Below are 12,551 nucleotides of genomic sequence, written 5' to 3'. Positions count from 1 at the left end.
TAATATACAAATCATAATGTATATGAAACCATTCATTACTGTCTGTATTAGTGAAGATCCAAGCATGAACACTGAAAATACAAAACTAGATAACTGAAGCAGTTTCCATAGGGCTTGAGTATTCATTCAGTGTATTCGAGTTTATATTAACATCTGCTATATTTTATATTTCATGCAAAAATAAAAATTCCTAGTTACCTGTTCTCTGAAGGTATGCCAATAATTACAGTTTAAAAGAGCTAAGTACAAAAATTTAATATTGTTTTTAACCACAAACGTTTTCCACACAGAATTTATTATATTAGCTGACCTCTATAAAAAAAAAAAAAAAATTTTTATGATCTATGGATTTTTTTTTATTTTATGGATTACTTGCCTCAGCAAAAACTAAAGATACTTATTTTTATGAAGTATGGATTACTTGCTTCAACAAAAACTAAAGATACTTAGAAAATGTATTCCACTGCCATATTTACTCTAATATTTCTCTACAATTTCCATTTCCTCTTCATTTTTGTAAATTGATATGCAATACTCACCAACTTCTTTAGTGCATCCTTCATGTCCTTATTCCTCAAGGTGTAGATGAGGGGGTTCAGACTTGGAATGATGATGGTGTAAAAGAGGGTGAGGAACTTGCCCTGGTTTTTGGAGGCACTGTTACCTGGCTGTAAGTACATGTAGATGACAGTTCCATAGAGGATGGACACCACAGTAAGATGAGATCCACAGGTATTAATTGCTTTTCTTTGGCCTGCTTTTGACTTCATTCTCAGCACAGCTTGGACAATGTAACCATAGGATATAAGAATGAGGACGAGGGGTGTAAGGACAACGATAATTCCTAAAGCAAAAACTGACATTTCAACAGCTGTGGTGTCTATACAAGCTATTTTGACCATAGCTGGCAACTCACACAAGAAATGATCCAGAAGGTAGTTTCCACACCTAGGCAAATTCAGTGTGAGTGTACATAAAACTACAGAAGAGGACAAACTAATACCCCAAACCATGATGATCATCTTGAGACAAAGATGTGGGTTCATAATTACCAAATAATGCAAGGGTTTACAAATAGCTATAAAACGATCATAGGACATGACGGCCAGGAGAAGGCACTCAGTGGAGCCCAAACACATATTAACATAGAGTTGAATGACACAACCCACATAGCTGATGGTCTTATCAGGGCCCCACAAGTTAACCAGCATCTGAGGTATGATGCTGGTGGTAAAAAACAGATCTAGGAAAGATAAATTCCAGAGGAAAAAATACATTGGTGTGTGCAGATGGGAATCCAGGAGAGATGCAAAGATGATGGCTGTGTTACCTACCAATGTAATTAAGTAGAAGATGGTGACAACTCCTGACAGGACCATCTCCAATTTGGGATGATCAGAGAAGCCAAGCAGAATAAAACCATGTAGAGAACTATGATTGTTTTGGTCCATGGTCCTTCAATGCCTAAATCCAAAAAGAGAAGAAGAAGAAGAATCTTGTCAACACAGACTACCTTAATAAAAAAAAAAAAATTAATAGTTTGGAGAAATACAGAACTAAACAAAGGGAGAATTTATACCAATAATTTAAAAAAAGAACAATGAGTAGAAAATATTGCATTCAAGAAACCTGGTATTTGTTGCAGATTCTTTTATGATGAAGAGTTCAGTATTATCTACATGACCTTCAAGAGTTCACTCTTAAACTCAGGGTCTCAATACTTTCACAAGTGAATTTGAGAGTCTTCAATAGATGTGGTTCTAAAATAACGTGACTCTTATTCTCTGTAAAACTATTCAGTTTAATATAATGAACAATTCTTTTACTTCATCAGAGAATGCACCAATGAAATCTAACTATTTGGCTAATGTCGGAATAAGGAAAAGAGCGTTCCTCTTCTTCCATAACTTAGTGCAGAGCATCTTTGATCTCCAAGGTTCTTTTGTAAGAAATGTGGCATTTCTCCTTGGCATTTTCATGTACCTCATTTCTAATAACTAACTTATCACCAAAACTGGTAAATTTGAATGCAGAAATATACATTAATGATCCTCTCGCTTTTTAAATTTTCCACCACCACTACTCTAATCAAAACTACTATCATCTCTCTAGGTTCTGGTAATAATCTTCTATCCTTACATTCATGTTTATGCCTTGTGACAAGATTTAATAAGATCAAATCATTCATGGGCTTAAAACTGGTCAATGACTTTCCACTACATTTAAAAAATATTCAAATTCTTGAAGTTGGTTGGGATGAACCTACCTGGCCCTATTCTCATCTCACAAATCCCTACTAGCTCCCCCTGTTTTTTTCTTTTTTTTTTTTTTTAACAGGTCAAGCTCATTCCCATCTGAAGTCCCTGAAATCATGCTACTGTTTCTATGGTGAACTCCTACTCATTCTTTTGGCCAGCATTTAAAAGTTTCTTTCTTAACGAAGAATCCCCTGATCCCATTATCTCTTTTTCCTGTATATCTTTTATCAAGTATAAGGAACTCCAACAGAGAAACAATACAGCACGGACTTTAAAAGCTTAGCGACAGAGCTTATGTTCATGTCTCATCTCTGCCAGTTATTTAACTGTGTGTCCCAGGCAAGTTACATAACACTTCTGAGCTTAGTTTTCTCGTCTCTAAAAATGGGACAATGAAAATGCCTAAAGTTGGGATGAATATTGAATGATAATATATGTAAGGTGCTTAGAACAATGTTTGTAACGTACATAGTATGTCTCAATAACATTAGTTACCAAAATTAGTATAAGAAAAATTGTGATCACGTACCATGTACTTAAGTGTTGGTTTAACCTTCCCCCTGTATTGCTCTATGAGCTTTGAAACCAGACTTGATGGCTAGTGTTCTTCCCTCTATCCCTGAACCATAAAGCAAACACCCCAAATATATTTCTTTTAAGAAATGACAAGTCACACCATGAATAATACCGAAAAATTACTGAAAGTTATTAGTTAGCATTTTCTTTATAAATTTAGATTGACATTTTGTGAAGTTACCTGAATGGGCTGATAGAAGGGAGTAGACAAATGGAAAACGCTTTCGTTTTATCTATGTAGTTACAAATAGCCAATTTGTTAAGATTGATGAAAAATAATTTAAAATATTACTCTCTATTTGAAGGACTACAAAGCTCTGTGTTCTTTAGCAATGTGACACAGATACAGCTTGTCTAGGAAAGCTTGAACATATGAGAAGTTATGAAACTTCTAACAATTGAACACATTGTCAACTGTCCACCTTCACAGTTTCCTATTACAGACTACAGAAAGATAACTTCTTAGTACCTGAAGCAAAAATAACTTCTGGAAAGATTTGTTTAAAAAAAACAACTAAGAAAAAGCTTCTTATTGAAAAATAATAGTTAACTATCAAGGTGTTTGAGGATTTTTGTGTATAGCTATATGGTAAAAAGTGGTGCATTTTATTTGTTATGTACATTTCAAGTACATATTCTCAAAATTATGAAAAAGACATCAATCTGTGGCCATGATTCAACAGTGTACACATTCACTAGACTAACCAAATATACAGGTCAACATCGTGATTTTAATATAGACATTGGGTAATTTCCTCAGAATTTGCTTTCCAAGAATAAATATTTGAGCCTGATTTCTGCCATTGACCAAGTTGGCCAGAAAGAAAAACAATAACTTTCTGAAATGTGTCACATACCATGAGATAATATCTGAGCAGGAGGATGAATAATGTTTATTTTGACAAACATGTTTGTATATATAATTCTGCTTAACTTCTGAATAAAACACATAAATAAATATAACACAAGCATATGAAAAATTAATGAATTTTATAATTTTTTTAGTTTAATTGAATTTTTAAATTAAACAAATTATATGAAATCTAAATTAAAAAATTTTTTTTAATTATGATTATATAAATGCAAAAATGTTAATTCTTTTAAAATTAAAGTCAATTCCATGATGTTAATTCCTTGACTATATCATAATCACCTCTGCCCCCATAGATAAATCAGAAAACGACAAAAACTCCTCCTGAGATTGGGAATCTCAGATAATTTTCCATGTACATTATGAGATTTAGAAAAAGATCCCAAGCATCTTTCCTAACTCCACAATCACTATGAATAAAATTCAATATTTCAATTCTTTCTTAATTTAATCTATACTTTTTCTTTTTTATTTCTGCTAATCAAAATGTCTGAAATCACAAGTCAAGAAATAGCTTCATGAGCACCCCTTATAATAGAGAATAGCTTTTATCTTTCTTTCATAATATAGACAGAAAGGAGAATGTTTCTGCAGAGATTTGCAATATTTATTTAACCTGATTTCTGGCAGAAAGCCAGAAGAATCAGCCTATATAGATCTAAGTTTTCTTTCTTCTACCTCTGAAAAATTATTTTACCAAATAACACACATTATTTTCCAAGAGTTATTAAAGATTTGCATTACTGTGCTCCAGAGAGAGGTCCCCTGGCGTTCTATTTCTCCACCAGTGTAAAGCCCACTCTGAAGAAAACAGATTCTGGTTCAACATTTGCTCTCCAGGCTTCAGTGCTCTCCTCTGTTCCCTGCAATGCCACCATGAACTGCGCTTTTTCCTGAGGTGGTTGAGGTACAGATTCTCAACAGGCCTTCTCCTTCTTGAATGTGAGACTTCAGGTAAGGGGATGAAAGCTGTTACAAAGTCACTGCTTGTTCTGACTTTAAATTAACCTGCAAATTCTAGAGAAATATTACAAAAAGAAATCAGATAATTCCAAGGCACTTCTGGGTGAACTCGACACTCCAACCTTTTGGTTATAGAGTACATTAACTATTTCAATGACCCAGGGACTCCAATTAAGAAAAAGAAAGAAGTGAATAATAATTCCCAACATTGTGTGGAAATTCACATCATCAAGAAAGATTATCTAACCCACTCAGAACTGCATCCAATTGACTTCACTAAACTGCTATAGAAAAAAAGCCAGTTGATGAAACAGTTGGAGAATTATACCATTTGCTGACATTTCACAAGGACAAATTTAATAAATGCAAAATGTACTCAATATGAAGGAAAGCTATAGGACAGGGAAATGAGAAAGTATATTTTTAATTTTTTTTCTCTAGGCAGTGAATGTATAACAAATAACAAAATTTATTGTTAAATAATGTGTAATTCCAACACTAGAATTTTAACATATACTGACTCTATAAAATAATCATACCATTAATAGTATACACAGTGATTTGGAAACAAATGTGCTCTGAGTAAATATGTAAATAAGGTACCTCTAATAGTTCTCTGTGACCTCCAAGCTCTGACACCCAAGGACTTTCTTGTCTGTGAAAGAGAAGATATTCAATCTTTGAAGCTCTAAACAGTACATTGAGGATTACAAGAAATTTATATTTTTATTTCATGCCTTTGCCTTGATGGTTACCATTGGTGATTCAACTCCTTCAGTGCCTATGACAATTAGTTTGCTAGTATCTGAGATGTCACTATTTAAACCCTGGATCCTGGAGCAATTGTGTGCTCTGATGATTTTTCTGGGTTTCTTCATGGTCATTAAGTTAAAAGACCTTTGTTGAATTAAAATTGCGTACCACCAGTAATTAATAAAACAGATAGGCACAAATAGACTGCCTCAGGATGCACATTTAAATGTGGTTATCTTCTCATCACGGAGCAATGAAACAATCTTAATTAAGTGAACTAAGATGAAACATTTCAAACATATAAATACCTGCATTGAGCATAAGAATAAAATATATCTTATGAGTTCTGGTCCTTGAGGTGACAGAATCCCTAGGGACTTAGAGAAAATGAGCCCTACCATCAACCATAGCTCAACTAAGCCAGCTCTGTAATGAGATCCCAAGAGTCCTCTTTACAAGTGAGAAAGAATTGGGTACTTTGAAAATTTCTCTATCTACTTTTCTAGATTGTAACAACAAACACTGAGCTCTTCATCTAGGACTAAAAACACTGTTCACACTCATTCAGGGAAACTCTGTAAACAAATACAACATGTCTTCAATTTTCCACAAAACAGTAATGAACCAACCAAAGGACCACCATCAGTAAATCAAAACATGGTGCTTCCATCATTCATTTCTCCCCCTCCAGAACATCACATAGCTGTAAGAGGAAATAAGGCAATTCTTCAGGGAGAATCACCACCCCTACAAATTTCAACTCCTTTACAGTGGCATTAATCTCTACAATCCCTTCAGGATTGAGGTATTGCTTTTTGTTTACAATTTTCCTAGGTAGGGGCAGTTCTAATGCCTTCCACTTGGCTTTTCCTACCATTATAGAACTTACTCCATTTGTCAGGAATTCAATGTGGGGGTTCTGTGAGTTGCTGGGTATATCTATTCCAATTATGCATTCTGGAACTAGGGAAATCACTACAGAATGGGTTCAGGGACACAATGGATCTACTGTGAGGCAGACTTGAGCTAAGACTCCATTAATAATCTGAACTCCATATGCCCCCACTCTGACTGGTGATCCACAGTGAATTTTTGGGTACCCTGGAGTTAGTGTCTGTTCACAGCCAGTATCCAGTAGTCTCCAAAAAGTCTGATTATTTCCTTTTGCCGAAGAACTGTCACTCTCCTAAAAGGGCATAGATTCCTTTGGGGAAGGCTGGTAGAAAATTAACAGTATAAGTTTTGAGCTTTGTATTGGAGTCCTTCTTCAAGGGGACTCAGCCTCCCCTTCATTCAAGGGATTGTGAGTCTTTAAACTCGCTTAAGCCTTGGAATTGACTGAGGAGCCATGACTCTGTTTTCTGGCTATTCAATTTACACTGCTGTTCACTTGATCTAGAATTCTTCCACTTGTACAGATCAAGAAAATATTGAGTGTATTTCCTATCTATTTCACTCTTGTGGACACCATAACTAAGTAGAAAATGCCATAAGTCCATAAGAGTCAGACTCTTCTGTTTACTGTGTTGATTCTGCTGTCCATTATGGTAACCACACCCACCTTGTCTTTGTCCAGTGAGAGCTGTCACTTGACCCCTATCACTGGGGGGGGCCCAACCAACCCAGTTGGAGTTAAGTGTCTTAATTCACTTAGGGCAGTTGCCACTGTCAAATATAACTTACACAAAATAGCAATCACAGCAGTCTTCAAGGATGCTAGGGCTCCCTTTACAAATTTGTTCCTCAACATTGTGGTAAAAGTTGTGTCCTCTGGGCACTCCATGTGTGGACCTGTGAGTCTGACCTGATAAATCCACTCTAGCATACCAATTTCCCTAAGCCTTTGGATGTGTTCTTCTACAGTATACCAAAACATGTCTTGTGCTTCAACTTGATTTAGTGTAGGCTGCCATGTAATCAATGCTTCCGTGACTCATGTAATCAATGCTTTCCTAACTTCTTGAGCTGAAACATTGAATGAAGAATCTGTGTAGTGGACCCATATCAGTAAACTCAGATTGGTCCATTTTCATGTTCCTTGCACCATTATTCCATACTCTTAATAGCCATTCCCACATACATTCTCCAGGTTTCTGTTAGTACATATTAGGAAAGTCAAGCAGTTCTTTTGAAGTGTAGCATACCTCCCCTGAGCCACACATTGTACTTCACCTTTTGGGACTCATTGGGGCTTAAGTCTATGTATAGGTCTGGAAGCCAAAATTGGTGATGGGGAAATGTTTGAAGAACATTCAATATTGTCTTGTAAACCATCTGCCTCAGGCGATGCCCCAGGCAATGACGCAGACAAGGGCCCTTTAGACACAGCTTGGTTAATCTCATTAAATAGTGGTGGAAGACTTAATGGTTTTATTGGGAGGGTGATTTTGCAGACTGACATGGAATATCCCTTCAGATGGGAGTGAGAGGGCTGGTTCTGTTGGCAGGAAAGACTGAATGGAATTTAGGGGCTGAGTGTCTCCAGCTCCCTGATTATCTACCCATATGTCCCCAATCCAAGTTTAAGGATTCCAGTTCTTCCCATTCAATGCCATCCCTTTAACTTCAGACACCTCTTGAGGTTGTAATTCAACCACTCTTACAATAAGACTCTGGGTTTGGTTTTGTACAATATCAATATCAGCAAGATAGGCTTTCTTTCAAGTGGAAACTTTGAGGTCATTTATGAGTCACTTGACCTTTGATTCTGAAGCCCTTAGCTCATCTCTTTCTTTCATCAGTTTGTCTAGGGAAAGTAGGAACAACCAACAAGCTTCCTTACACTTCTCATTCTGACAAAATTCTAGAAAGGTATCACACATGCAATCACCAAGCCTCACCTTTCATCAATACGTCAACTACTATTGATGATATTTTGCATATTTGTATTGCCACCTTGCACCATGGATTAGCAGTGCCCTTGTTACTACTGGAAGCAGAGTCATCAATATCTTTAATACTAACCAGGCTTGAGAAATAATTTAGAAAACTCATTCTTATAACTTTGTACCTCTACAAACCACTCTTGGTACCAAACATCTTAGGATGGGTTTCTAGAGAAGCAAAACCAGTAAAGCATGTAAATGTATAGAGAGAGAGAGAGAGAGATATCAAGGAAATGGCTCACGCAGTTGTGGAGGCTGGAATGCCCTAAGTCCATGGGTCAGGATAAAGGCTTCTCCTAATTCACCTAGCTGTAGGGCTGTCCCATCCAAGATTAGCAGGGCAGAGAGCAGGGCTCTTGCTCACAGGCTGCAAAGATCAATGAATTCCAAGATCAGCAAGCAAGACTGCAGGTAAGCTGCTAGTTCAAACCACAAGAACTGGAGATCAGGCAAATTGAAGCTGGCTACAGGATCCACACTGAGCAAAAGCCCTCTACCCTTGCCAGGATGTCCCCTTAAAATTGATGCAGGCCACACATCAAGGAAATTCCCTTTCACCTGATTGGCTACTCACAGAAGATCCCATCACAGAGGTGATCACATTATATCACATCTCATCATGGAAGTGATCACAGCAGCATAGGACTGCCAAAACACTGAGAATCATGGCCCAGTCAAGTTGAAACACAACCTTAACAATCACAACATCTTTCTGGTATTGTCTGCTTTCAGCCAGTGTCATGGGTTGAATTATGTCCCCCAGAAATTTGTGTATCAACTAGGTTAGACCATGTGTGGTTCTCCTCCATTTTGTGATTGTAATTTTATATTTAGGGGATTAGGGCAGCATTTTAACAATACCCGCAGTTAGATCACTTCCCTGATCCAAGGTAAAGGGAATTTCCCTGGGGTGTGGCCTGCACCACCTTTTATCTCTCGAGAGATAAAAGGAAAGTGATGAAAGCAGAGAGTTGGGGACCTCATACCACCAAGAAAGAAGCACTGGGAACAAAGCGCGTCCTTTGGACCTGGGGTTCCTGCACCTGAGAAGCTCCTCAGCCATGGGAAGATTGAGGACAAGGATCTTCCTCCAGAGCCGACAGAGAGTGAAAGCCTCCCCTGGAGCTAACGCCCTGAATTTGGACTTGTAAGCTGTTTAGACTATGAGGAAATAAATTTCTCTTTGTTAAAGCCATCCACTAGTGGTATCTCTGTTATAGCACTACTAGATAACTAAGACAGCCAGTATACATCCTTCTGATTTCAGCAATGATATTCCTCATTCCACGACCTCTTCTGAATCTGCCTTGAATTTCTGGCAGTTCCCTGTTGACGTACTACTGCAACCCCTTTAAAACGATCTTCAGCAAAATTTTACTTGAGTGTGATTTTAATTATATTGTTCGACACTTTCCATATTCAGTTGGATCAGCTTTCTTTGAAATAGACTTAAATATGGATCTCTTCTAATTGGTTGGCCAGGTAGCTGTGTTCCAAATTTGTTGGCATAGACTAGCGAACACTTCCAGAGCTGCTTGTGTTTGTTTTAACATCTCAATTGGTATTCCATGAATTCCTGAAGGCTTGTTTTTTGCCAATGTCTTCAGTGGGGCTCGGACTTCTTCCTTCAGTACCATCTGTTCTTGATCATATGCTACCTCCTGAAATGAGTGAATGTTGTCTAATTCTTTTTGGTACTCTGTATTCATTTCATCTTCTTTCAATGCTTCCTGCATTGTTCAGTATTTTGCCCATAGAATCTTTCACTATCAGAAGTTGAGGCATGAATTTTTTCTTCAGTTCTTTCAGCTTGAGAAATGCTGAGCACTTTCTTCCCTGTTGGTTTTCTAATTTCAGATCTTTGCATATGTTTTTATCATACTTTGCCTTCTTGAGCAGCCCTTTGAAATCTTATGTTCAGCTCTTTTACTTCATTGCTTCTTCCATTCACTTTAGCTACTTGACCTTCAAGAGCAAATATTAGAATCTCTTCTGACATTCATTCTCATCTTTTTTTTTTTCTTTGCTGTCTTTTTAATGACCTCTTGCTTTCTTCATGGATGATGTCCTTGATCTCATTCCACAACTTGTCTGGTCTTTTGTCATTAGTGTTCAATGTGTCAAATCTATTCTTCAGTTGGTCTCTAAATTCAGGTGGTATATACTCAAGGTTGTATTGTGACTGCCACGGACTTGTTCGAATTTTCTTCAGCTTCAACTTGAACTTGCATATGATCAATTGAATGTCTGTCCCGCAGCCAGGCCCTGGCCTTGTTCTAACTGATGATATTGAGCTTTTGTATTGCCTCTTTCCACTATATCAGACAGTGTTTCACTGCTATTCAGAAGGTTTCACCTGTTAATTTTTTTCAGAAGCAGACTGCCAGGTCCTTCTTCCTAATCTGTCTTGTTCTGGAAGTTCAGCTAAACCTTGTCCACCATGGGTGATTCTGCTGTTATTGGAATAACATTGGCATAGGTTCCAAGTGCAGAGCAATGCACAAGCCCCCACAAAATGACCAACTGACAGATGCATGGGGAGAACTAGCACGTAACCCAGCGATTCCACTAGGCATATACACAAAAGAATTGAAAGCAGGGACTCAAATAGATATTTGTATGCCAGTGTTCATAGCAGCACTGTTCACAACAGCCTAAAGGTGGAAACAACCCAAGTGTCCGTCAAGAGATGAATGGATAAACAAAATATGATATATATATATACAATAGAATATTATCTTGCTATAAAAAGGAATGAAATTATTGCATGCTACAATATTGACAAATCTTGAGAACATCATGTTAATTGAAATGTCAGACACCAAAGGGCAGGTATTGTATGATTCTTTTATATGAAATATCTAATATAGCCAAATTCATAGAGACAGGAAGTAGATTAGAGTTTACTAAGGAGCTAGGGTGAGGGGAAAAGGGGGGGTTATTGTTTAATGGGTATCCTGTTTCCATCTGGGACAATGAAAAAATTTTGTAAATAGGTGGTGGTAATGGTTGCACAAATTTGAGAAGGTTATTATTACTGTTTAATTGTACACTTAAAAATGGTTAAAGTAACAAATTTTTGTTATATGTATTACCACAATTAACAAAAAATGCTTTAAAGCACTTGCACATTGAGTCTCATTCTCTTGTACTTGAACACTGACTCAACCATATTAATCAACCCATGTTTACATGACAGAACAAGTAAAAGAGAACTGAGATGCCCCAGCCAACAGCCGGCCAACTCCCAGATGTGTAAGGCCTTCTTAGAATGCCCAAGTGCCAATCAATCCATCAGCTGACCATAGATGTATGAGATTGTCCAGCAGAGATATGCCAAGCAAAGTCCCAGACCCCTACGGTAAATAGAATATCACGAAAGGACAGGAATGGGGTCAGAGAGTAAAGGTGCAAGGGACTGGTACAGTATATATCAAGCATTACCTAATTTAAAATTCTTAAAGATATTGCTTTCCCAAAACTTGAATACATAAGTTTTCATTGTGAAAAATGGCCATTATGTTGCTGGAATAAGGTTCATGTCTCTCACTGGTCAAGAATGAGCAGGTAAGGCACGTAGTTTTCCGCACGAGGAAGGGTTTATTGAAAAGGCTTGCAAGCAGAGACAGGGAGGGCCTAGAGCAATGCATACGACCATCTCACAGAACCAAAGACACGCCCGAGTTTTTAAAATGTTTATGTAGAGGCACAGGCCGGGATATGTTAACTAAGGTGCGCACGCAGCAGTGTTCCAAGATGGCTCCTGTCTCGGAGGTCTCTGGGATCCTAACAGGACTTATTAAGGGGTGTCACTCCTGCACAGTCTCCAGCTCCCTGGGTTCAGTTCCCTGGCAGGGGCTGTAGCCCCTCACTGCCCCTGGTGGAAGGTCACACAGCGGTCACAGGTGGATGTTCTGGGCATGTCCCTGGACCTGGTTTTCTTCAGCTGCTTCTGAAAGGCAACTTTAAACAAGTGTGCAGGCTATTTTTAGATACCCTGCCCCATTGTTCTAGGGATTGGCTTTGTTTCTGTGCCCTGGCCCATTTCTTGTTACTTTGTTTGCAGATTTGGGGGTCTCTCTGTTCTCTGTCTTACTAAGTCTCTAGGTTCTGCACCCAACCGCCTATTTCCTCCCTGGTAGTATAGACTATTTCTCTTTTACTTGCTTCTCTAACACACCAGTCTCTTTTCTATTCCTCAAACAGGCACCCTCCAATCTCAGGGCCTTTGCTCCCGGTCTTAAT

The 12,551-nt window shown here is 37.8% G+C and overlaps 1 protein-coding gene across 1 annotated transcript; it reads right to left on the bottom strand.

The window, feature by feature from the left end:
- Positions 1–488: 488 nt before the first annotated feature.
- On the bottom strand, positions 489–1,451 carry LOC126062608 (olfactory receptor 2W1-like). The gene has a single exon (XM_049860348.1). It carries the CDS (start codon positions 1,449–1,451, stop codon positions 489–491), a length of 963 nt encoding a protein of 320 aa, XP_049716305.1.
- Positions 1,452–12,551: the final 11,100 nt, after the last annotated feature.

The sequence above is a fragment of the Elephas maximus genome, chromosome 1 (assembly GCF_024166365.1).
Source record: "Elephas maximus indicus isolate mEleMax1 chromosome 1, mEleMax1 primary haplotype, whole genome shotgun sequence".
Classification (NCBI taxonomy): domain Eukaryota; kingdom Metazoa; phylum Chordata; class Mammalia; order Proboscidea; family Elephantidae; genus Elephas; species Elephas maximus.
The sequence above is the reverse complement of the archived record's forward strand: the minus strand, read 5'-3'. Positions and strand labels throughout refer to the sequence as shown.